The 25,242-nt window shown below is 42.1% G+C and overlaps 1 protein-coding gene across 1 annotated transcript; it reads right to left on the reverse strand.

Annotated features, from left to right (window-relative positions):
- Window positions 1-2,386: 2,386 nt before the first annotated feature.
- Window positions 2,387-24,857, reverse strand: LOC142742624 (magnesium transporter NIPA2-like). Its single transcript, XM_075852577.1, has 6 exons — window positions 24,688-24,857; window positions 14,969-15,205; window positions 12,564-12,620; window positions 11,578-11,668; window positions 7,733-7,893; window positions 2,387-4,846 (listed from the first exon to the last, which is right to left on the reverse strand). The coding sequence occupies exons 2-6, from the start codon at window positions 15,105-15,107 to the stop codon at window positions 4,212-4,214; spliced, it is 1,083 nt and encodes a 360-aa protein (XP_075708692.1). The 5' UTR covers window positions 15,108-15,205; window positions 24,688-24,857; the 3' UTR covers window positions 2,387-4,211.
- Window positions 24,858-25,242: the final 385 nt, after the last annotated feature.

Below are 25,242 nucleotides of genomic sequence, written 5' to 3' on the forward strand. Positions count from 1 at the left end.
ACCCTCGAGCTGCCTGGTCCGCATCAGACACAGGGAAGCTAGCTCCACCCCATTGGCTAAATACAACAAATTAGCAAATGTAGGGAGCCAACACAACTGGGCCATATCTCTGGAATGCGGGGTCCAGGAAAAAAAGAAAAATAGTGCTGGAGACAGTGCTATTCAGGACCGTTAACTAGTTCAAGTTATATGACCTAATGACAGGTCCTTTTTAAGAACGCTTGCAATGATCAAAAATGCCTGGATTCAAAGCCCGTTTTCTCTCTAATTCAGCCTGAAAAATACATGCCGTGTGAATATGGCATTAGGGTTGATTCACACATTGCAAACTTTGTTGCAGAAATTTCTGAAAAAGCGTTCCATTCATCTGAAGGGAGATGTTTCTGTAGCGGGTGTATGGATTTCTGCGAGCTTTATTCAGATCAATGGAACTGATTTTCAGTCACAGCAGAAATTTGTCTGTGAATCCACCCTTAGGGTGTGTTCACACGCTTAACAAAAAAACATCTGAAAATCAGGAGCTGTTTTCAAGGGAAAACAGCTTCTAATTTTCAGACGTTTTTTGAGCAACTCGCGTTTTCGCTGCGTCTTTAGGGCTGTTTTTAATAGTCTATGAAAAACGGCTCCAAAAACGTCCCAAGAAGTGTCCTGGAAATAACAAAAAGCATGGCGCCACATGGTGCAGCGCCTTCCAGGATCATCCTTTTTCTGCCTTTCCTCCCTTATCTCAAGAAGTGTCCTGCACTTCTTTTGACAAGCCGTCATTTTACACACAGTCTTTTTACAGCGACGTGGGAACAGAACATCGTAAAACCCATTGAAAGCAAAGGGCAGATGTTTGTAGGCGTATTAGGAGCGTTTTTTCAGGCGGAATTCAAGGAGTAAACCGCCCAAATTACGTCCGAAAACACTGCGTGTGAACATACCCTCAGGCTACATGCACACGTGTATTTCGCGGCAGAAAAAAAACACACCTAATTGCTTTTTGGTGCGTCTTTTCTCAGAACTAGACAGATGCGTTTCCGCTTGCGAATTGTAAGATAAATTGATATGCTGCAGATCTTAAAATACGCACCACAGGTCAATTTACGTGTTGAAAAAAAAATACAGCGTATACATGAGATTTCCTGAAATCTCATTTACTTTGCTGGTACTGTATTATGCTGCAGATTTACCACATTGAGTCTTTGCCTAGTGCGTTCCTAGCCTGATACTCTGCTTAGAACTACATAGCGTAGCTGCCCTGAAACCCACAGAGAATTCCATTGGACAAAACTCCACCAAATTGTGCACCAAATCCTACAGGAATACAGAGGGGAAAAAAAAAAAGTTTACTTACCCCGGCCATAGTCATGGCAATGTATGAGGGTATGTTCACACGCTTAACAAAAAAACAGCTGAAAATACAGAGCTGTTTTCAAGGGAAACAGTCTCTGATCTTCAGACATTTTTAAACTAGCATTTTTTGCGGCTGTTTTTGGAGCGGTTTTTCTATTGTCAGTGAAAAACTGCTCCAAAAACAGCTCGAAGTGACATGCACTTCTTCTTACGGGACGTGTTTTTACGCACTTTTATTTAAAAGAGGCGTAAAATAACGCCCTGTCAAAAAGAACAGTCATTCCCATTTAAATCAATGGGCAGATGTTTGTAGGCGTTCTGCTTCCGATTTTTCAACTGTTGTTCAGGACATTTACAGGTCTGTGGACCTTTTTATATACTCTTTTAGTATTTTCAATAAAATTTATACATTTTATATTTGATACATTACAATTGCATTTTACTGTATTACCCTGCGGCTTCTCAGCAATGAAATACGTTGCGGAAGGTCACGCACAGCTTTTATTTTTTTTATCCCAGAGAGAAACATTGCGTAAAAGCACTGCATCACTGCGACTTCCGTGTCACCCTCGCCTTAAATTGGGATGTATGAAATTAAAAAAACATGACTACTTCCTTCCAGAAACACCATCACTTGTGCGGTATTGAGATGGCTGTAAAGTAGCTCCATACAAGATTATCTTCAGTAAAAAAAAGTGCAGTGCTTTGTAAGATTAGATCTCATTCTCGAACATTCAGTAATTTGCTGGACTTAAACCACCATGAAAATAAGATGCCTCCTGCTGTATTATGTGGCCCAATAGAGATGCTTCACTCACACACACACGATTGACTGTTTTTGTTACAAAAGTGATCAAAACCATCAGGGTCTAAAATACACTGAACAGTACTTACTGTTGGAGCTACACTAGGCACCCAAAACTGACATGCCTATGTTCCACTACACAACATGGAGCTTCGAGAAATGTAGTTATTAAGGGGTGACCGTTGCTAGCGGTTATCAACTACCCACACAATTAAAAAAAAAAATAATACATTCTACCTATAGTAAATTCTGAAACATTTTATTTCAAAATAAGTTATGTTTTACAAGTTAATACCCACTCCCCTTTTATACAAACGCAGCAAATCTAACATACAGAGGACAAATCTACAGCATTATACATCAAGAGGCAAAATCTAGCCACATACTTATATACAATTAACATTTTTACCAGTGCAACATATTTTAGAACAAACCTTCAAAATTCTGTAGTTTCTCATGCTCAAATCAAGAACAAATGAAAATGAACATGTAAGGCAAAATAAAACTGCACTCAATTTGGTCCAACCAAAATCAAGGTTAAAATGATTGTCTACACAGCCGGGTGGAATAAAAAAAAAAAATCTAATGATATGAAAACTTATTGAGATGGCAAAAGTATTCAAGTGATGATCCAGTCAGTCATGCAGGCCACTACCAAATACATACCAGTTCTCAAAATGAAAGGTTAAAGACTATGTAAACCTTTAAAAAAGTGTTGTTTGAGATCGATAGATATATATATATCTGTGTTTGGTGCAACTTTCAAATTAGTTTTTATTAAAAATCTTTTTTACTTTATGAGATACAGCTGGTCTGTATTCTGTATACAGAGCAGCTGAATCCTGTCCCTGTGAGGTCAGCGGCACTGACTGGTTCTGAGAAAGCGGATCAATTTCAAAGGTGTACAAGGCCTTTAACAATAGACTATCAGTTCAGAAAAAGAGCTGGTATGGCCTCATAATTGTCATCTACTGGTCATAGGCCACCTGACAAATACTGGTCTTATATCTGCATCCAGGTCTGCCCTTAATGTATAATCTTCTCTGTCAGAGGATTCATGATTTCTATGGTAAAGAAATAAAAAAGCAAGCGTATGTGCTGTGCCATCACAGAATACAAGACCATAGCCGTGTAATTCTGCCTTAAATCAACGATGGTTCACCTTAAAGGAGATTTCCACTATAGACATCAACATGCAGTGCCTCCATGTATAATACAAACTTAGGTCTCCCAGAGGCTGGATAAGGACAAGTCCCAGCATTGTCTGCCAGCTAGTGCCTACAAAAGTAGGACTCATTCAGGGCAATAACGTCTGCTGAAATATCTCATTGAAGACATTCTCTGCTTTTGGGTGTGAAGCTGACATAAACCTTTGGGTCTTTATTGGATAAAGCCTATGCAGCTACATCCACACCGGCATAAGTAATAGAAAAGTTACGTGGAACCGCTGCTCTATTCACAAATGGAAAACCAAAGATTAAGGCTTCATTCACATCTGCACCAGGGCTCCGTTCTGGCATTCCATCGGCGTTTCCCCATCAGAACGGAACCCAGACTCAAACAAACAGAAACCATAGGTTTGGGTTTGGATCATCATTGACTTCAATGGTGACGGATCCAATGGAAAATGTCAAAACAGCAGAACAGTGACAAATGGAAACTGTATGACCATTGATTTCAATGGTGCAAATGAACAGAAACCTACGATTTCCATTTGTTTCGGTCAGGGTTCCATTCTGATGGGACGCTCCGACGGAACGCCAGAGCGGAGCACGGACACAGCAATAGTGAAAACCCCCTTTAAATATAAATACTTTCAGTGGCATAGCTGCAGAATATGAAAATATTTTGGTTTTACTGAATCTTTATATTTGTTTTGTAGACACACTGCCAGCAATCATATTGGTCCAGAACAAGAGGAGCAGAATGGTCACGTGGATACCCAGAAGGCAATACATTTAATATGTGAATTGCCTCAACGACTTTAAATTTTCACCCAGTAAGCCATCAGAACAGTTTAGGATCAGGTGTGTGGTTTTGCTGGCAGCGAAGATGATATCATTGTACTTTAAAATGATGTTAGGTTTCCATTGCGTCGAGAAGCAATGTTCTCATTTATCTGCACATCAGTGTCAAGGTGGCGCTCCTCATCACCATTCAAATGCTCATACATGTTAGAGAGGTTCCCGTTCACCAGTCTCTCATCTTTGCGTAGAGAAACGGGCAGGTTGGATAGGGTTAGAGATACATCTTTGAAGGCATGCAGTAAAAAAATTCCAATGATAATTGTCATAAAACCACTGAATGTGCCAATCATGTCATTGGCAGACATGTGTTGCCACTCCTTGAATAGAATGGCAGAACAAGTAAGCACTGAGGTGGTGAAAAACACATAGTAAATGGGTGTCACTAATGAGGTGTTGAATATGTCCAGAGCTCTGTTTAAGTAGTTAATCTGAGTGCTCACACACACAATAAGGCTGATCAATAGGATCCAGGACAAGGGATTCCTCAGAACGGGTTCTCCAGCAAATAGTCCCTTAATAGCAATGCCCAGTCCTTTAACGCACGAGACAGACAGCGCTCCAATCACAGAGCATATGGAGATATAGACCAATATATTTGACTGTCCATGACTTGGTCCGACCACAAAGATTAGGATAAGTGAGACAATAACCACCCCTGTAGCAAAGAGCAAAAAACCTGCAAGAACAACAAGAAATTGGCATTAATCAAAGACTCTTTAATCTCTACCATAAACCGCATGCACTGCCCCTAGTGGTAAAAAGGAATCTGTACTGTCTTAGTGTAGTGTATTTTCATGGATTCTTTGTGGTAGAATAACGATACATAATATAGCCACTGTTCGGTTTCCATCTCCTCACTCCTATATATCCTTATAAATGTGTTCTTATGGGTGGCGATCACATGAAAGCATGCCCTTGCACACAAGAGTTAGACTCTGTGCACATAGACATTCCTTACATTCGGTTTTTTTTCCCAGTATTTTTGACAGCAAAAAGTTGTCAGCGCTGGTCATCCGGTCAAAAATACCAGAACCTCAACAGGTACTGGTAGCATTTCATTATAAGTCAATGCGGTCTGTCATGGCTCACTTATACATGAAAGCCATGACTCTGTGGACAGAGCCTTAGGCTACATTCAGACGAGCGTGACAGATTTACGCACATGAATCTGGTCCGTGTGCGTTGCGTTTTTTTGTGCTTTGTGAGTGGGATGTGTTTTCACGCACTCGTAAAGCAGTTTTGTTTTTTTTTTAAATGGAATTGCTACGCAACTCACGCACAGCACACGGATGTGCATCAGTGTGCTATGCGTGGTTTTCACACACCCATTGACTGAAAACGTACAAATATAGGACCTGCAGTGAGTTTCACACAACGGACTCTCGCTGCCTGAAAACTCCTGCATGTGTGAAATCAAAGGATCCGTGTGTTGTGCGTGATTTCCATGCACAGCACACGGACGAGAATCACGTTCGTGTGAATGAGCCCTTAGTCAACGGACACGCCCATGGCAAGAACAATAAATACATTTCTGCAGCAGTTCGGAAATCGGGAAAATGAGAGAAACAAAACAAGGCATCTCTTTACTTTCAATTTAAAACCTACTGAGCTACATTTATAAGTGCACCTATGTATCAACAGTTAAGAGCTGGGATTCCCTTGCAGTGACTTAAGGATATGTTCACACGCTTAAAGAGGCTCTGTCACCACATTATAAGTGGCCTATATTGTACATGATGTGATCGGAGTGGTAATGTAGATTACGGCAGTGTTTTTTATTTAGAAAAACGATCATTTTTGACGGAGTTATGACCTATTTTAGCTTTATGCTAATGACTTTCTCAATGGACAACTGGGCGTGTTTTACTATATGACCAAGTGGGCGTTGTACAGAGGAGTGTATGACGCTGACCAATCAGCGTCATACACTTCTCCCCATTAATTTACGCTGCAAATAACGATATAACTATATCGCTGTGTGCAGCCACATACACAAACACTAATATTACTGCAGTGTCCTGATAATGAATATACATTACCTCCAGCCAGGACATGATGTGTATTCAGAATCCTGACCACTTCTGTAGCGTCTCTGTGATTTACAGCATAGCAGGCGTAGTCTCGCGAGATTCCGCTGTAAACAGTCATCCACAGCGAGATCTCGCTGTGCTGTAAATCACACAGACGCTACAGAGTGGTCAGGATTCTGAATACACATCCCGTCCTGGCTGGAGGTAATGTATATTCATTGTCAGGACACTGCAGTAACGTTATAGTGTGTTTATGTGGCTGCACATAGCGATATCGCTATGTGCTGTGTAAATGAATGGAGAGAAGTGTATGACGCTGATTGGTCAGTGTCATACACTTCTCTCCACAACGCCCACTTGGTCATATAGTAAAAGACGCCCAGTTGTCCATTGAGAAACTCATTAGCATAAAGCTAATATAGGTCATAACTCCGTCAAAAATGATCGTTTTACTAAATAAAAAAAACCACTGTTGTAATCTACATTACAGCGCCGATCACATCATGTACAATATAGGGCACTTATAATGTGGTGACAGAGCCTCTAACTAAAAACAGAGCTGTTTTCAGAGGAAACAGCCTCTGATTTTCAGGCGTTTTTGAAGCTGAAAATGAAGCTTCTTTTAATTTTGAGCTACTTTTGAGGCGTTTTTCATAGTGTGCAATGGAAAATCAGCTCCAAAAAATGCCTCAAGAAGTGAAATGCGCTACTTTTTACGCTCTCTTTTTTTTTTTTTAAAACAGGCGTAAAAAGATGCCACGTGAACTAAATGCTGTTTTTGCCACTGATTTTAATGGGCAGATGTTTGTAGGTGTTCAGCTTCCGTTTTTTTCTGGCGTTTCTCGAGGCGTAAACGCACCAAAATACGCCTGAAAACACTGCGTGTGAACATACCCTAATATTACTTCTAGCCATTTTCTTCCCATGCGATATAGAGCAGAGCAGACTGCCTATGGTTTTTGATGCTTGCCATACATAAAATAGAGAAGTGGAGACAGCATTTGTTCTCTCTCTCCTAGGCTCCGCATTCAGTACATAAGGTTCAGTTTATGGCTCCTGGTACAATGAATGAAGGAAACTTTCCATTCTTCATTTGAAGTCCAGCGTGCAGCGACAGCTGAACTTTATTTACTTTCGGTATCAACTCGTCACTGTTTCGAAGATCTCTGCTTGCAGTCATGAAATATTAACTTCCAGGTTCTTAAACGGTCCTGGTCATGTGATGAGTGGTCAGGTGCAGGACTGATTAGTTACAGTACAATTATCAGAGCTCTGTCTTGGACACACAGGTGCAGGGCTCGTGACAAGACAGCACTGATAACTACTGTAACTATTCAATCCTGCACCGGTGTGCCGATCCCATGACCAGGACAGATTTTATCCACTGGAAGTAAATAGAGCTTTATTGGATGTAAAAAAAAAAAAAAAAAGCAGAGATTTTGACAAATGTTTAGAACTTTTAGATTATATTAAGAACCAGCTTCATTTGCGGAGATCCTTTAACTATTAATATTACATTACCCACATATTACCTGGATCAGCTAACTTGATGGACATTTCATTTAAATTTTCAATCTCCTCTTCCTGAGGGGCATGGATGACCATTACTGTTGATCCCAATATACTCAGCAGACACCCGATTTTTCCATGGAGGTTTAGTTTCTCACTTAGGAAATATGAAGATAGGATCGCGCTGAAATATAAAAGATGAGAGGTCAACCAAACATTAAAAAATGTCTCACAAAACCACTAGGAAGAGGCTCGACGACAACTATTATACATAGTTTCTTAAAGGAGTTGTATCTCCACTAAATATCAGGTTCATTGAAATGATCAATGTTTGCCATTTACATGCTGTTAAAAAACAAACAAAAAAAAACCAGTGAAGTTATATTTACTTAGAGTAGGGTGCCACCTGGTGTTCAAAGTGTATAGCAATGTGCAAGGGGTTGTCCATGCACAGACTACTGATGGCTTATCCACAGGATATGTCACCAGTTTATGATCTGTGGGGGTCCGACATCCAGACTCCGCACCGATCAGCTGTTCCGGCTGCCTCCATATACCAGATGTTACGCACGGTGTGCAGTGTTCAGAGCTGGAAGCAGTTGGCTCCGTCCATTGCACAGCGGCCATGCTACGGAACTGCAACTCTGCCCCTATTCACTTGAATAGGAGCAGAGCTGCAGCTCAGCTGCTATTCTGTGACTGGAGCCATCTGCTTCCGGAATGGACGTGCGGTGCCCGGAGGCAGCATGAGCAGCTGATCGGTATGGGGTCCGCGTGTCGGACCCCCACAGATCATTAATGAACGTAGTGCTGATGGACACACCTGATCAGTCCCACTTCCCATAGCCAGGTCTCTGCATAGTGATCCCCTCTTCACTGTAGTCAATAGAAATAGCTTTCTAACCTTCTTGTCAGGGAAGGAGCGGAGCCTCTGCAGTAGAATGGTAAAATTCATGAGAAGACTTCTCAGCTTGTTAGGATTGTGAAGCTCTGCATTGTGACAGCGGATATGAATCCTGCACAAGCCCTTTATTGTTTTATTTATGTTTTTATTATTTTATGTATTTGTTTTAGTTTATTATATTTTCATTGGTTTCTAAGGAATTGCATACGGTAGATGTCACACAGTATATGGACAGAGGCAGCACTTCCAAAAAGAGCAAGAGCTATTTATTCACCCATGCGACGTTTCAGTCCAACTGGACTTTTTTCAGTCCGACGTTTCAGTCCAACTGGACTTTTTTCAGTCCGACGTTTCAGTCCAACTGGACTTTTTTCAGTCCGACGTTTCAGTCCAACTGGACTTTTTTCAGTCCGACGTTTCAGTCCAACTGGACTTTTTTCAGTCCGACGTTTCAGTCCAACTGGACTTTTTGATGCTTGAAAAAAGTCCAGTTGGACTGAAACGTCGCATGGGTGAATAAATAGCTCTTGCTCTTTTTGGAAGTGCTGCCTCTGTCCATTTTTTGTCTGCTTGATATCCAGGACCGCAGACCAGGTCTATTTGAGGCGTGCACCCACTTGCAGTCCAGTGCTGTGGAATCTTTTCGTTTTACTATATATATATATATATATATATATATATATATATATATACATACATATACACACACACACACATATATATATACGTTCACTACTCTGGATTCCATATTTTCTCTCTGCAGGGAAAGTAAGAAGGGACTATATTGTCAGTTGCCAGAGGGGGAAGGAAAAAGATTTTGCATCCCCAGAAGATTAACAGCAGCACAAATGAGGAAAAAGGGAAGCAAATAAAGCTGAGATGTACTTTTATATGCCAAAAACAAAAACAAAAAAACACTCCGAAAAACTTTAACCACTATTAACCCCTTCCCCCTGCTTGCATTCTGGGCCCTAATGACCAAGCAATTTTTATAGTTTTTCCATCGTCCCATTTGAAGAGCTAGAACTTTTTTATTTTTGCGTCGACATAGCTGTATAAGGTCTTGTTTTTTGCGAGACAAGTTTTTTTTTTTTAATAGCACCATTTTGGGGTACATGTTTATTGATTAACTTATTAACTTTTTTGGGGGGGGGGGGGGAGAATAGAAGAAAAAAAACCCTGACGTTTCGCCACTTTTTTTTGCGTCCTAAATCGACGCCGTTTACCGTGTGGTATAAATAACACAATAACTTTATTCAGCGGGTTGTTACGATTGCAACAATACCACATTTGTATAGATTTTGCACGTTTTACTACTTTTACACAGTAAAAACACTTTTTTTAAAATTATTTGTTGTTGTGTCTCCATATTTGAAGAGCCATAACTTTTTTATTGTTCCGCGGATGCAATTGGTACCATTTTGGAGTAGATGCGACTTTTTGATCACATTTTTTATAAGTCAGGATTCACAGAAAACAATTTTTCCATTGTCTTATTTTATTTTTTACGCCGTTCACCGTGCGGGTTAAATAATGTATAGCTTTATAGTCGAGGTCGTTACGGACGCAGCGATAAAAAATAAAGCAAAAAAGTTACACATATTTGTTTGTTTTTTTTTTAATAGTAAAGCATTTTGTAAGGAGAAAATGTGGGTTTAATTTTTTTTCACATTTTTTTATATTAACTTTATTGAACTTTTTTCCGATCGCTTTTATAATACACTGCAATACTTTTGTATTGCAGTGTATTACTACCTGTCCATTTAAAACTGACAGCATCTGCTAGGACATGCCTCTGGCATGGCCTAGCAGGCATTCAATACATTTAGACCTGCGAGCCTTTATTAGGCCCCCGGCTGCCATCAGAGACACAGACACTCGGCGACCTTATCGTCAGGTGTCAGTGGGATGAGAGGGAGCTCGCTCCCTCCCTCCCTCCCTCCCTCTCTCCAAAACCACTCAGATGCGGTGCTCGCTATTGAGCGTCGCATCTGAGGGGGTTAAACGGGTAAGATCTATACGAATATCGATCTCACCCGTTCGAGCAGGGATGCCACCAGCCCTTAGCTACCTCTGGTAGCAGAGCAGGGAGATTTAACGGCTCCCTGCTCAGTTTATTTATTCTGATGCAACGCCGTGAAAAGGCGTATGCATCAGAATAAAGCCCATTAGTGGCCGATGTGAAAAGGCATATCGGCAGTCATTAAGGGGTTAAAGGCCTTTCTGGAATTTAAGAATAGAACTTATTCATGGTACGGATAAACTATTTAACCAGTGACTTGCAAGCCACAAGACGCTCTATGGCACTTTGTATGTAGCACCCAAGAATTTGGCAACTACAGATACCATGTGCACTAATGACAAGCAGTGACTGGAAAGATGTATTCGTATAGATAAACCTTGGCGCCAGGCTCAGGATTGTATAACAGGATGTAAAGCCAGCACTGTAGCATTGCTCTTTGCTGCCCGCCCGCTCCACTTCACCAGGGACAAAGATAAGTAACGGGTCAGGGAGATGGAGTGCTTTTACAAGGGAAATAATTAAAATGTTTCTTTTTGTCAGGGAGCATGATGATATGCAGAATTTTAAATGCAGAACATTGCATATATACAGTCTTGGAATCCGGACATTCATATGTGTCAATAGGGCATATGGACAGGGTTTGCCCTAATAGGACAACCCTTTAAAATACAATCACCAAGGTTGAAAAGATGTCATTCAAGTCTATGGAAACCATATGACTTAAAAAATAAAAATAAAAAAAACAACAACGCGATAAACAAATAATTGAGTAATGCCGTTCCGCCACAGATTTGAAACCCAATTTACAAGTTCAGGTAAATATTTTAAAATACATCACACATTAAGCTGCATATTAGAACCATTGTCTATAGCAAATCCATAGCATCTGAAAAGCCTAACATTTCACAATTCAGAACATTAATACTTTTTGGGAAGATTACCTTACTAATACACTTAACGCTCCTAAAGGGGTCACAAGTGTTGCTGGTGCAAAGGCATATGCAGCAAAATTTGCTACTTCACCTGCTCCCACTGAAAGAAAAATAGAGAAACACAATTATACAAATGGCTGAAGAGAGTTGTGATGCAAGTAAAATTATAAGGCTACAGTCACACAGTGAAAAGAGATATTTTTATTTTTTTTTAACACCTGTCATACGGATGGTTTTAGAACTCTGAAGTTCTATGGGTATACTCACATGGCCGCTTTTTTGAATTATAATTTTTTTTATTTTTTTTAACGGCCCATGAACACTGGCCGTCGAAAAAAATAAAAATAGAACATGTTCTATTTTTGGCCGTTTTTATGGCCCGACAGCCCCCATAGAAGTCAGTTTTTAAGCACAGTTTTTCAGAAATCAATCCTTGTGACAGCTGATAAAAACTGATCCACGCCCTCACAAGAGGAGACCCTGGACACAGTGCTACTTTAAACGCTGAGCCTGGGGAAGCCCTTGACATCACTGTCTATACATGGACAGTGATGTCTGGGATTTCAACTATGGACTTCTGTCTTGGGAAAGCCCTTGACGTCAGGGTCCATATATGGACAATGACGTCAGGGGCTCCCTCTAGGAGCGGAATCCCAGGCCAAAGCGTTGCCGACGCTCTGGCCGGGTATTCTCCTCTTGGAGGGTGCCCCTAACATTAATGCCCATGTATTGACAGTGATGTCAGGGGCTCCCTCCAGGATCAGAATCCCCGGCCAGAGTGTTACAATGAGAAACGGGCATAAAAAAAATTTAAAAAATGGCAAACGGCCATTAAAAACTATCAGAAGGACTTTAATTAGATGAAAATTTGGAGATACACTGATGCAAAACGGCCATGAAAAACGCAGAGTTGATCAGTTTTTAAAGGTCATTTTTTGCCACTTTCGTGTGAATATAGCCTTAGAAGCAAGTCATTTATTTCTTAAGACACCTACTTGAGAGAAGCCCCGCCCACCACAGCCATTCTTTCAGATACGCATGACCACCTTGACCTACAAAGAGAATACAGTAAAACATCACATTAAAGTGAAGCTCAATCTTTCACTAAAATGGGTAACCAGCAAACGTCAAATCTAGAATTATTACTGTATTTATAGTTTAGTACTTTTGCACAATAAAAGCATGTTTTATGGAAAGAATCCTTTTTGAGTAGCTGCATAATTTTGTGGGACATTTTGTTTTTTATGAAATTCACTGCGTGGTTTAAATGATATGGGATCTTTCTTCTACAGGTCATTGTGAATGCAGCTATACCTTATATGTATTTTTTTATGGTGAACTATTGTTAGTAAATAAAATATTTTTTTACTGAATAAAGGGGGTTATTTTATTTTGGCCATTTTTTTATATTGCACATTTTTTTTTCTGTCCCGCTAGGGGGCTTCAAGCGGCAATCTGTTAATAGATTATATAATGCACTGGAATACTTAGCATTTCAAAGCCTTATGCCCTGTGACCTCTGGCAATGCCGAATAGATATCTACCTGCAGCAGAACTAGGGGCCTTTGTTAGACCCATGGCTGCCATGATAACCCATGGGTACCCTACGATCATCAAACTCCTTGGGTGCCGTGTTCACTAACACAGCTGAGTCACAAGTGATGGCACGGGCCCAGCTCCCATGACCGCACCATCACTGTGCCGTAATAGTATGACGTAGAGCGGGAAGGAGTTAAAGAAAAAAACATGATTGTGGTTTACATTCGGTACCATGATGCACTTTTCTGTAGAAACTCCGGGATTTTTTTTTAGAACCGCTTCTTTAACCCCTTAAGTACATAGCTATTTTGGGCATTGATGACGCAGCATTTTTTTTTTGCATCACAAGAGCCAAAATTTCTCGTATTTTTCCTTCAGCGTAGTTGTATGACTGCTTGGTTTTTTTTTGCGTGACAAGCTTTACATTTTGAATGCACCCATTTTGGGGTACATATAATGTATGAAATACATATAAAAAAATTTTGAGAGGGGGAATGGAAAAAAAAACAGACTTTTTTGGGGTTTTGTTTTTACAGCGTACATTATAGAGGTATAAATGACATGTTACCTTTATTCCGTGGCTCAGTAAGACTACTGTAATACCAAATGTATATATTTTCTGTTCTATTACTTTTGAAAAATAACTACACTTAAAAAAATTCAATTGTTTTGTGCCGCTAAGTTAGTTTTCGGTCGACTACGCCGTGTGAGGGCTTGTTTTTTGCTGGATGACCTGTGGTTTTTATTGGTATCTATATTGGTACATAAGACTTTTTGATCACTTTGATCAGGTTGCATGACTGAGAAATCGGTTTAGATGTCCCCAGTGCCACGATCGCAAGTGCCACGGAGGCAGTCCCTTCCTGTTCATTGTTCCGGGCCCCCTGCACTGAACGCTGCCAGCCACTCCCCTCTCAGTGAAGACTCTAGCATCCAATCAGGTGATCGCTAGAGCTGTCACTCAGAGCAGAGATTGGAACTTGCGACCACGGCTTCAGGGACTTCAAAACAGCATAGGTATAGTTAGGCCCTGTTCACACAGTGTTCTGACACGTTTTTTTTTAACGCAAAAACCACGTCGGAATATGCACCAAAAAAGCCTCCCATTGATTTAAAAAAGAAGCGACATGTCCTATCTTCAGGGGGTTTACGTCTCTGACTTAGGAGGTAGGGAGAAAGCGTTTTTCGTGGCGTTTTTGCCTGCGGCGTTCAATGGCCGAGGGCAAAAACCGCCACGAAAAACCACAGCAAACGGCGTGCAGGCAGATCAAAATCTGACTTAAAAATTCCAGATAGAATTTTGAGCCAGAATTTTCAGCCTGCAAAAAACTGTGTGAACATACCCTTATGTTGCACGCCCATCTCAGTATATAGCCGTCAGCAGTTTTAAAGGACTCAAAACTGCTGACAGGTTCCCTTTAAGGGTATGTTCACCCGAACTGTTTTCAGACGTAATTCGGGCGCTTTACGCCTCCAAACATCTGCCCGTTGCTTTCAATGGGTTTTACGATGTTCTGTTTCCACGAGGTGTAATTTTACACGTCGCTGTCAAAAGACGGCGCGTAAAATACGCCCGCGTCAAAGAAGTGCATTTCACTTCTTGGGACATTTTTTGGAGCAGTTTTTCATTGACTCCATTGAAAAACAGCCCCAATAACGTCCGTAAAATACGGCGCAAAAAACACGAGTAGTTACAAAAAAAGTCTGAAAATCAGGAACGGTATTCAGGCGAAAACCGCTCCGTAATTTCAGACGTATTTTGCTACTGCGTGTGAACATACCCCAACACTGGCTCCACATATAAAGAAGTGGCAGAATTGCCCAGCAATGAGCAGCGACCAGTACAAAACCCATTATATACCTGCTCTCATAGAACCCTTCCTTGCCAGTCGCAGCAACCCTTTCTTTTTCAATATGAAGCTGCCACCGATGAAAATACTTGAGCTAATCGCCAGTATGAGCCCAATATAAAAGTCATATTTTCCTTTGTCTTGACCCATCTTGAATTGCTGTTAGTTTTTATCACAGACGCGGATGTGGGTAGACGGAGATGGATTTCCGCACTCATTAACTTCTTGACAGGAATCTTCTGTTATATCTGTAGAGAAGAGGAGTAAATGTGAATTCATAAACACCCACGACCAGCACAATATAGGAATTGTCGAGCCCGTCTATAACCTTTCACGTAAACCATTCAGTAGTCCATGGGAGTAACCAGTGACTGCAGCAATTTCTAATCTCGATCATGGATGACCTTGAATGCTCGGCCAATGTGCTCCTGACTTTACTAAAAAGCCACTACTGCCACAACGCAGGCTGTGACCGGGAGCCAAATAATGAGGCCAATGATTTTTTTTTTTTGCGGATATCAAAGTTCTAGAGTTTGCAACACATTTAGGAAAATATAAAACATTACGCTATATGTCACCTTGAACTGCCATCAGACATGGGTACGGTGCACAGCAGGTAGAGACGTTTTTGATTGGAGATAAGTTTGTCTCAAAAGCGTCAATTCCTAGCCCCACCCCTTGAAGGCAAAAATTTGAAATGTTGCAGCGGTCAGTATTCAGGGTATAAAAACAGAGTGATTTACGTTATAAGGGATTCCTACCAAAGCTTTTATGTCTGATCTTCCTGTCATACTAATGACAATCTACTGACAGTCAATGTAACAGTGAATATTTTGATAGATCAGATGACACACGGTCAGAGTAGGGCTGGACGATTATGACCTAAATCAAAATCAAGATTAATCGAACATGTAACCTCGATTACGACTAATGAATGAGATTTAGGCCACACTACTTTTTGTATACCACGCCCTGTGTGCATGCTATGCCAGAGTTAATATTTATCCCGAGCCTGTGTGTGTGTGTGTGTGTGTGTGTGTACACACACATATATATACACACACACACACACACACACACAACCGTTTAAAAGTTTGGGGTCACCAAGACAATTTTGTGTTTTCCATGAAAACACACTTACAGTGAAGGAAATAAGTATTTGATCCCTTGCTGATTTTGTAAGTTTGCCCACTGCCAAAGACATGAACAGTCTAGAATTTTTAGGCTAGGTTAATTTTACCAGTGAGAGAGATTATATGAAGAAAAAAAAAACAGAAAATCACATTGTCAAAATTATATATATTTATTTGCATTGTGCACAGAGAAATAAGTATTTGATCCCTTTGGCAAACAAGACTTAATACTAGGTGGCAAAACCCTTGTTGGCAAGCACAGCAGTCAGACTTTTTTTTGTAGTTGATGGAGGTTTGCACACATGTTAGATGGAATTTTGGCCCACTCCTCTTTGCAGATCATCTGTAAATCATTAAGATTTCGAGGCTGTCGCTTGGCAACTCGGATCTCAGCTCCCTCCATAAGTTTTCGATGGGATTAAGGTCTGGAGACTGGCTAGGCCACTCCATGACCTTAATGTGCTTCTTTTTGAGCCACTCCTTTGTTGCCTTGGCTGTATGTTTCGGGTCATTGTCGTGCTGGAAGACCCAGCCACGAGCCATTTTTAATGTCCTGGTGGAGGGAAGGAGGTTGTCACTCAGGATTTGACGGTACATGGCTCCAGCCATTCTCCCATTGATGCGGTGAAGTAGTCCTGTGCCCTTAGCAGAGAAACACCCCCAAAACATAATGTTTCCACCTCCATGCTTGACAGTGGGGACAGTGTTCTTTGGGTCATAGGCAGCATTTCTCTTCCTCCAAACACGGCGAGTTGAGTTAATGCCAAAGAGCTCAATTTTAGTCTCATCTGACCACAGCACCTTCGCCCAATCACTCTCCGAATCATCCAGATGTTCATTTGCAAACTTCAGACGGGCCTGTACATGTGCCTTCTTGAGCAAGGGGACCTTGCGGGCACTGCAAGATTTTAATCCATTACGGCGTAATGTGTTACCAATGGTTTTCTTGGTGACTGTGGTCCCAGCTGCCTTGAGATCATTAACAAGTTCCCCCCGTGTAGTTTTCGGCTGAGCTCTCACCTTCCTCAGGATCAAGGATACCCCACGAGGTGAGATTTTGCATGGAGCCCCAGATCGATGTCGATTGACAGTCATTTTGTATGTCTTCCATTTTCTTACTATTGCACCAACAGTTGTCTCCTTCTCACCCAGCGTCTTACTTATGGTTTTGTAGCCCATTCCAGCCTTGTGCAGGTCTATGATCTTGTCCCTGACATCCTTAGAAAGCTCTTTGATCTTGCCCATGTTGTAGAGGTTAGAGTCAGACTGATTAATAGAGTCTGTGGACAGGAGTCTTTTATACAGGTGACCATTTAAGACAGCTGTCTTTAATGCAGGCACCAAGTTGATTTGGAGCGTGTAACTGGTCTGGAGGAGGCTGAACTCTTAATGGTTGGTAGGGGATCAAATACTTATTTCTCTGTGCACAATGCAAATAAATATATATAATTTTGACTATGTGATTTTCTTTATATAATCTATCTCTCACTGGTAAAATTAACCTAGCCTAAAAATTCTAGACTGTTCATGACTTTGACAGTGGGCAAACTTACAAAATCAGCAAGGGATCAAATACTTATTTCCTCCACTGTATATTTATCAAATGAGTTGCAAAATGACTAGAAAATATAGTCAAGACATTGACAAGGTTAGAAATAATGATTTTTATTTGAAATAATAATTTTCTCCTTCAAACTTTGCTTTCGTCAAAGACTGCTCCATTTGCAGCAATTACATCATTGCAGACCTTTGGCATTCTAGCTGTTAATTTGCTGGGGTAATCGGGAGAAATTTCACCCCATGCTTCCAGAAGCCCCTCCCACAAGTTGGATTGGCTTGATGGGCACTTCTTGCGTACCATACGGTCAAGCTGCTCCCACAACAGTTCTATGGGGTTGAGATCTGGTGACTGCGCTGGCCACTCCATTACAGATAGAATACCAGCTGCCTGCATCTTCCCTAAATAGTTCTTGCATAATTTGGAGGTGTGCTTTGGGTCATTGTCCTGTTGTAGGATGAAATTGGCTCCAATCAAGCGCTGTCCACAGGGTATGGCATGGCGTTGCAAAATGGGGTGATAGCCTTCCTTATTCAAAATCCCTTTTACCTTGTACAAATCTCCCACTTTACCAGCACCAAAGCAACCCCAGACCATCACATTACCTCCACCATGCTTGACAGTTGGCGTCAGGCACTCTTCCTGCATCTTTTCAGTTGTTCTGAGTCTCACAAATGTTCTTCTGTGTGATCCAAACACCTCAAACTTCGATTCGTCTGTCCATAACACTTTTTTCCAATCTTCCTCTGTCCAATGTCTGTGTGCTTTTGCCCATATTAATCTTTTCCTTTTATTAGCCAGTCTGAGATATGGCTTTTTCTTTGCCACGCTGCCCTGAAGGCCAGCATCCCGGAGTCGCCTCTTCACTGTAGACGTGGACACTGGCGTTTTGCGGGTACTATTTAATGAAGCTGCCAGTTGAGGACCTGTGAGGCATCTATTTCTCAAACTAGAGATTCTAATGTACTGGTCTTGTTGCTCAGTTGTGCAGCGGGGCCTCCCACTTCTCTTTCTACTCTGGTTAGAGCCCGTTTGTGCTGTCCTCTGAAGGGAGTAGTACACCGTTGTAGGAAATCTTCAGTTTCTTGGCAATTTCTCGCATGGAATAGCCTTCATTTCTAAGAACAAGAATAGACTGTCGAGTTTCACATGAAAGCTCTCTTTTTCTAGCCATTTTGAAAGTTTAAATCGAACCCACAAATGTAATGCTCCAGAATATCAACTAGCTCAAAAGGAAGGTCAGTTTTATAGCTCCTCTAAAAAGCAAAACTGTTTCTACCTTCTACCTCTACCTTCTAACACAGTTAGCAAACACCATGTACCATTAGAACACTGGAGTGATGGTTGCTGGAAATGGGCCTCTATACACCTATGTAGATATTGCATTAAAAACCAGACGTCTGCAGCTAGAATAGTCATTTAGCACATTAACAATGTATAGAGTGTATTTCTGATTAATTTAATGTTATCTTCATTGAAAAAAACTGTGCTTTTCTTGCAAAAATAAGGAAATTTCTAAGTGTCCCTAAACTTTTGAACGGTAGTGTATGTGTATATATATATATATATATATATATATATACACACACACACACACACACACACACACACACACACACACACTGACACTACATGGTATATTACCCCCATCGTGCTCCCCACGCATTATAATGCCCCCAATATACAGTATAATGCCCCCTATAGCTGCTCTCTGCACAGTATAATTCCCCCATATCTGTCCCCCGCACAGTATAATGCCCCCATATCTGCCCCCCGCACCGTATAATGCCCCCATATCTGCCCCCTGCACCATATGCCCCCATATCTGCCCCCCGCAAAGTATAATGGCCCCATAACTGCCCCCCGCACAGTATAATGGCCCCATAACTGCCCCCCCACACAGTATAATGCCCCCATAACTGCCCCCCCACACAGTATAATGCCCCCATAACTGCCCCCCACACACAGTATAATGCCCCCATAACTGCCCCCCCCCACACAGTATAATGCCCCATAGTGCCTAATAAAATACATACTCACATATCCCGTTCCAACGACGAGTGGAGGAGATCTATCTGCTCCTCTGGTCTGTGTGGCTCAGAAGACAGGTGCGATGGCATCACTGCATCACACCTGTCTGCATTGAGCCATGAGCGTCTGGCGATACATAGTAAATGGTAGAGCAGGGACCTTACGACTCCCCGCTCTACCACTGGATTCACCTGTATCTTTGTCCTGAGGACGCAGATAGTTGAAACCAGGAGAAAAAAACAAAAACGAAATCCACAAGATGACGTCTGTTAAATTTCGTTTTTTTTTAATTAGTTGTCCAGCCCTGGGTCAAAGGCATAACATTTGGCATTATGTAAATTTTTCTGCAAAGAACGTGACAGCATTATAAATTTCTAAGGCTCGGTTCACGTTTGACATATATGTCCATATGCCACCAAAATACTGTATACCTATTTCTAATGTTCCCCTTAGGCTTCTATGGCATATGTTTGACAAGCTTACTTTCTACAACAGCAAAGTCGCAATTTGCAACTTTTGACGCATTTACGCCACTTTTAGCAAAAAAATGGATGGGGCTTAGCGGCGTAAACTATAGGGGGAAATCTACGCTAGTTCGTAGCTGACGTAGGTTTCCCTTTCTGGTGCAGAGACAGCAGAAGATGCGAAAAACTTAAGAGGTATCTCTTAACAAATCAGCCACATCTTACTTTTGCGGGCTTCATACTAAAGGCCATTTTACACTGGCCGATAAGCGTCTGATGCAGCGAGCGGCGATCAACGAGACATCATTGATCGGCACTCGTTTACTCCTGTCACACGGAGCTATGGATGGGGACGAGCGGTCATTACTCCGATCACTCGTCACCATCGATCATCATGTTGGCAGCGCCTCTGTTTACACAGGGAGATGTGCTGCCGACAACGATAATATTTAACTTTTTTAAAACGATACGACCAGCAGATGGTCGAGCGTTTTCTCGTTCATCTGCTGATAATTACCGTGTAAACAGGGGAACAATCGGCAACGAGCGTTATATTAACACTCGTCTGAACGATAATCGTCCTGTGTAAAACCCCCTTAAGACTGGCATATAAAACACCAGTGTAGGGTATGATCCCACGCTTAGCAAAAAACATCTGAAAATACGGAGCGGTTTTCGGACGTTTTTTTAAGCAACTCGTATTTATTGCGCCATTTTTTACGGCCATTTATAGAGCTGTTTTTCTATAGCATCAATGAAAAACGGTTCAAGATGTGACATGCACTTTTTCGCAGACTTTTTTAACGCGGCTGTTTTTCGTAGGGCTGTGCGCGCGCGCAGAAGGGCTGTGCACGCACGTTTAAAAACACGTGTAAAAAAGCACATTGTATGTACTAACCGCGCACTTTACCAATTATGTACATAAAAAGCGTACTCAAAAGTTTTTTGATGCGGTTTTTGGCACGTAAAATGCGCAAAAAAACCTTGTCAAATACACACCGTGTGAACCTGTCAATTGAAAAGTCATTCACTTCACTTTCATCATTCTAAGGCTGGGTTCACACGAGCGTGGCGTTTTTGCACACGCAAAAACGCGGCCTTTTGCGTGCGCAAAAGCCACTTAACAGCTCTGTGTGGCTGCAGCATATGATGCGCGGCTGCGTGATTCTCGCGCAGCCGCCATCATAATGACACTCCGTTTGGATGTTTGTAAACAGAAAAGCACGTGGTGCTTTTCTGTTTTCATTCATCCTTTTGACAGGTGTTGCGCGAATCACGCAGTTCGCACGAAACTGCTTCCGTGCGGCATGCGTTGTTTTCACGCACCCATTGACTTCAATGGGTGCGTGATTCGCGCAAAATGCCCAAAGAACGGACATGTCGTGACTTTTTTCCAGCGGACTCACGGTGAGTAAAAATCACGGACATGTCTGCATGGCCCCATAGACTAATATAGGTCCGTGCAACGCGCGTGCGTTGCACTGACGTTTTTCCCGTTCGTCTGAATAAAGCCTAAGGGTATGTTCACACACAGTGTTTTCAGACGTTTTTTGTGCCGTAAACATCCCGAAAAATCGGAAAGCAGACAGGGCTTTTTTTTTTTTTCTTTTTAACAGTCCCAAAAAGAGCGCAACTATATTACGCAGATGACATGTAACAGTCCTCAGGTCCGTCTTACTTCAATTTCTCACTTAAGACTATGACTTCATCTGCCGCATTATGTTTTGTATTCAGCAACCAGAAAGTACATTCTCACTCGTGTGCTCTGCGGTATTTACATTGACACGTCTGTTTACTTAGATATGAGCCATGGTGGAGTAAATCAATGACTTCCCGACTGTACCTGGCAGCAAGAGCTCGTGTGTGTGTGTACTCACCTGGACTACGAGAGTCCCACAAGGGAATTCAGATTATAGATTAGCACTATATGGAGCGCTCTAGCAATAGTAGATCTGTACAGCTATTTGTAGGGCCGATAGTGGATAATAAGAGGAAAAGCAGATGGAGAATATTCAGACAAACTTGTAACATCCTATAAAAGGTAACTATGAAACAGAGCTCATTGTTAATATTTCACAATATTTAGGGAGAGGCACATTGCAGCGCTTACCACACTTCAATATGCACAAAGGAGTTGACACTGTCATATGTATCGGATTTCTAAAACGTCATGCGACCTTGCATTGTGAGCTGCAGGTATCAGTATGTGTTATTGGTGCAAAAAAAAAGTGCCATTGATGTCAAATTAAATACTTTGCTGCCAGTATTCAGGGGGGTTCAGTGAAATACACATAAATATAGTAATGGGAGGATGTAAACAAACACAAAGAGAAAGGTGTCTCCAGACAGTCTTGTTAGGGCACGTTCACACTTGGCGGAATTGCTGTGGAAATCCGCAGCAGACAGTTTGTCCATTGGTTTCCACACCTTTTTAGTTATCTTCGTGCACGCGTTGCGGAAAACTCCGCTGTGGACCATAGACTGCGGTGCGGAATTTGGTTTTCGCAGCATACACTGGCTGTTGCGGACTTGATGCGTACTTGTGGCGTAATTTCTCAATGGAGTTGAAAAATTCTGCGATGAAAGCCACAGATGTTATGTGTGTTGCGGATTGCTTTCGCGAACAGGATATTTCATCATTCTGGCTGGACCTATGCATTTCTAGGTCTATAGCTAGACGGAGATGGAATGTTGTAAAAAAAGAGAGCAGGATGAACTCTTCACCTGAATACGCAACTACTAATCCGCAGTATTTTACTTCACATTTTAGGCAAAGGCGCAACGGAATCTGCAACGCAGATTATGTGCGGCATTGATGCGGACAGTGTCTGCAGAAATACACCACGTCTGGCCATGCCCTTATATGACACACTGGGGTATGTTGATCTAAAAAGGTAGATTCCCCCCCCCCCCCCCTCTAAATCCTCCTGCCTTGAGTCTATCTCTAGGGAAAATAATATACAACCTGTAATGCCTTCCTTCCCCTGCGGTGGCACTAATAAGAAAATTTGCAGGTGCCCCATTGCGAACAATAAAATCTAGGGCGGTCTCACTTATCTCAGGGGGACATGTCATCAGTTTGTCCGAAGATTTACAAGTGCAGTAGTATAATCATGATCCCGTTGTTGCACCAGAGTATGACAAGAACACAGAGCAGACACCGTCATCACAGTCACATATGTCCTCCTGGTTCTACAAGACTAAACCATGCTGGGGATCTCTCCGGTGACCAGCTCATTATGAGGAAGTAGATCCTGGAGGAGCAGCGTGACCTCCGGGGAGCGCCACAATGAGGCAGCTGACTAATTAATACAGCCTCCCCTGGCAGCACAGTTATTACCACACGCTGGCAGAATAACAGATCAGCCCGGACGCCACGTAATTGTTTTACTGTCATTTATAGGTTAGTCATTACATTCATTTCTGGACCAGCAGAAAACAACAGAGGTATATTCTGGTAGCGCATACCGCTAATACTACGGCTGACAGCACTGGAAGGGTACGTTCACACGTTTTTCGAGCAGTAAACGCCCTGAAAAACGGCAAAAAATGCATGGTCTGCACGCCTCCAAACATCTGCCCATTGATTTCAACTGAAAAAACGGCGTTCCGTTCCAACGGGGCGTTTTTTTACGTGGTCGTTTTTAAAAACAGCCGTGTAAAAAGAAGTGCACTCCTTGAGCCGTTTTACATTGACTGAATAGAAAAACAGCTCCAAAACGCCACAAAAAAGAAATGGCTGAACGTCGGGAGCTGTTTTCCCTTGAAAACAGCTCCGTATTTTACGGGCGTTTTTAGTTTGCCGTGTGAACATACCCTTAGGGCTCATGCACGCGGCCGGATTACGCCGCAGGATAACCTTTGCGCTATAAGACGCATGTTTGCTTACCATTTCATAGAACATTTTTCTGTCCATAGGTCAGGTTCCATACAAATTCAAGCCCACTTCTAACCCATGTTAGATGATCACATTGGCAGAGGATAGACCCTTGTTAATTTCCAAAACTATACAGCACCCTTTTTGGCATTCAGCTTCATAGCAGAGCACCTCTGACTGACAGCGGACAGAACCTCTATAAGTGACCAGATCTTTCACTTGCTCTAATGAACATGACCCAGTGGGTGCTACTGTAACCACCCAAAGTCAGAGAGGGCACTATGTTGTAATGAGAACATTCCCATTGGCTGACAGGGATCACATGGACAGTACCTTTACAAAAAAAAACAAAGCAGCTGTTCATGTGATCAATCAGCCAAATACAATGTACCTGATCACCTAAAAGATCTCCACATTAAAAGAGGGGCTGTTTAGCGACTAGATCTCTTGACACTTTGCCAAAAACCGCACCGAGCCCGACCCCAGGATCCACAGCTGGAGGTCATTCATTAATAAAGTTCTCCCGTCACGCACCATAGGTTCCACATAATCACGTGTCAGGTAACTGTTTACATCCCATGTCGTACCGTGTATGCAGGTACATAGTGCAGGACGCTACAGTGGCGGCTGTAAACTTCATATGTAGTGACATAGGACGGCACATTACCTGCCTCCCGCTCCTATGCGACCCGTCACTCGCCTTCCTGCTGGCGGGGCCGCTATCTCCATCGGTCCCCAGCGGGCTGCTCGCAAGTCCGAGCCTGACGTCACTCCAGCTCTGCCAGCTTCCTGCTTCCGCCACCGCCGCTGCATAAGGATGTTGTCAGGAGCAAGGACATGTGACAGGCTCTTTCAACCAACTTTATCAAAAAGATAATCACATGAGAGAGGGGAAGGATCAGAGGGAGAGCGGGTCATTTGCCGCACCAATACTGCACCTGAGGGAAAAGAAACAGCAGCTGGGCTATGTGGCTTTTACATCGCTCCAATGCATATAAAATAAAACATGACACAACTTTACAAATAGCCTCGATTGAAAATATCCCTCTGCAGAGCTCTGTCTCCTAGGTTACAGACAACAAGCACAGCCTGTGTAGTCGCATCCTGCAGTTACTCCATTCACTCACCCCCCCCCCCCTTTTAAAAAGTACTGTCAATGCTAAAAATCATTCTTGTCAACTATTATGAATGGTCTTGTAGATGTGGTGGGTACGGAAATATA

The sequence above is a fragment of the Rhinoderma darwinii genome, chromosome 2, assembly GCF_050947455.1.
Source record: "Rhinoderma darwinii isolate aRhiDar2 chromosome 2, aRhiDar2.hap1, whole genome shotgun sequence".
In the NCBI taxonomy this organism is placed as follows: domain Eukaryota; kingdom Metazoa; phylum Chordata; class Amphibia; order Anura; family Rhinodermatidae; genus Rhinoderma; species Rhinoderma darwinii.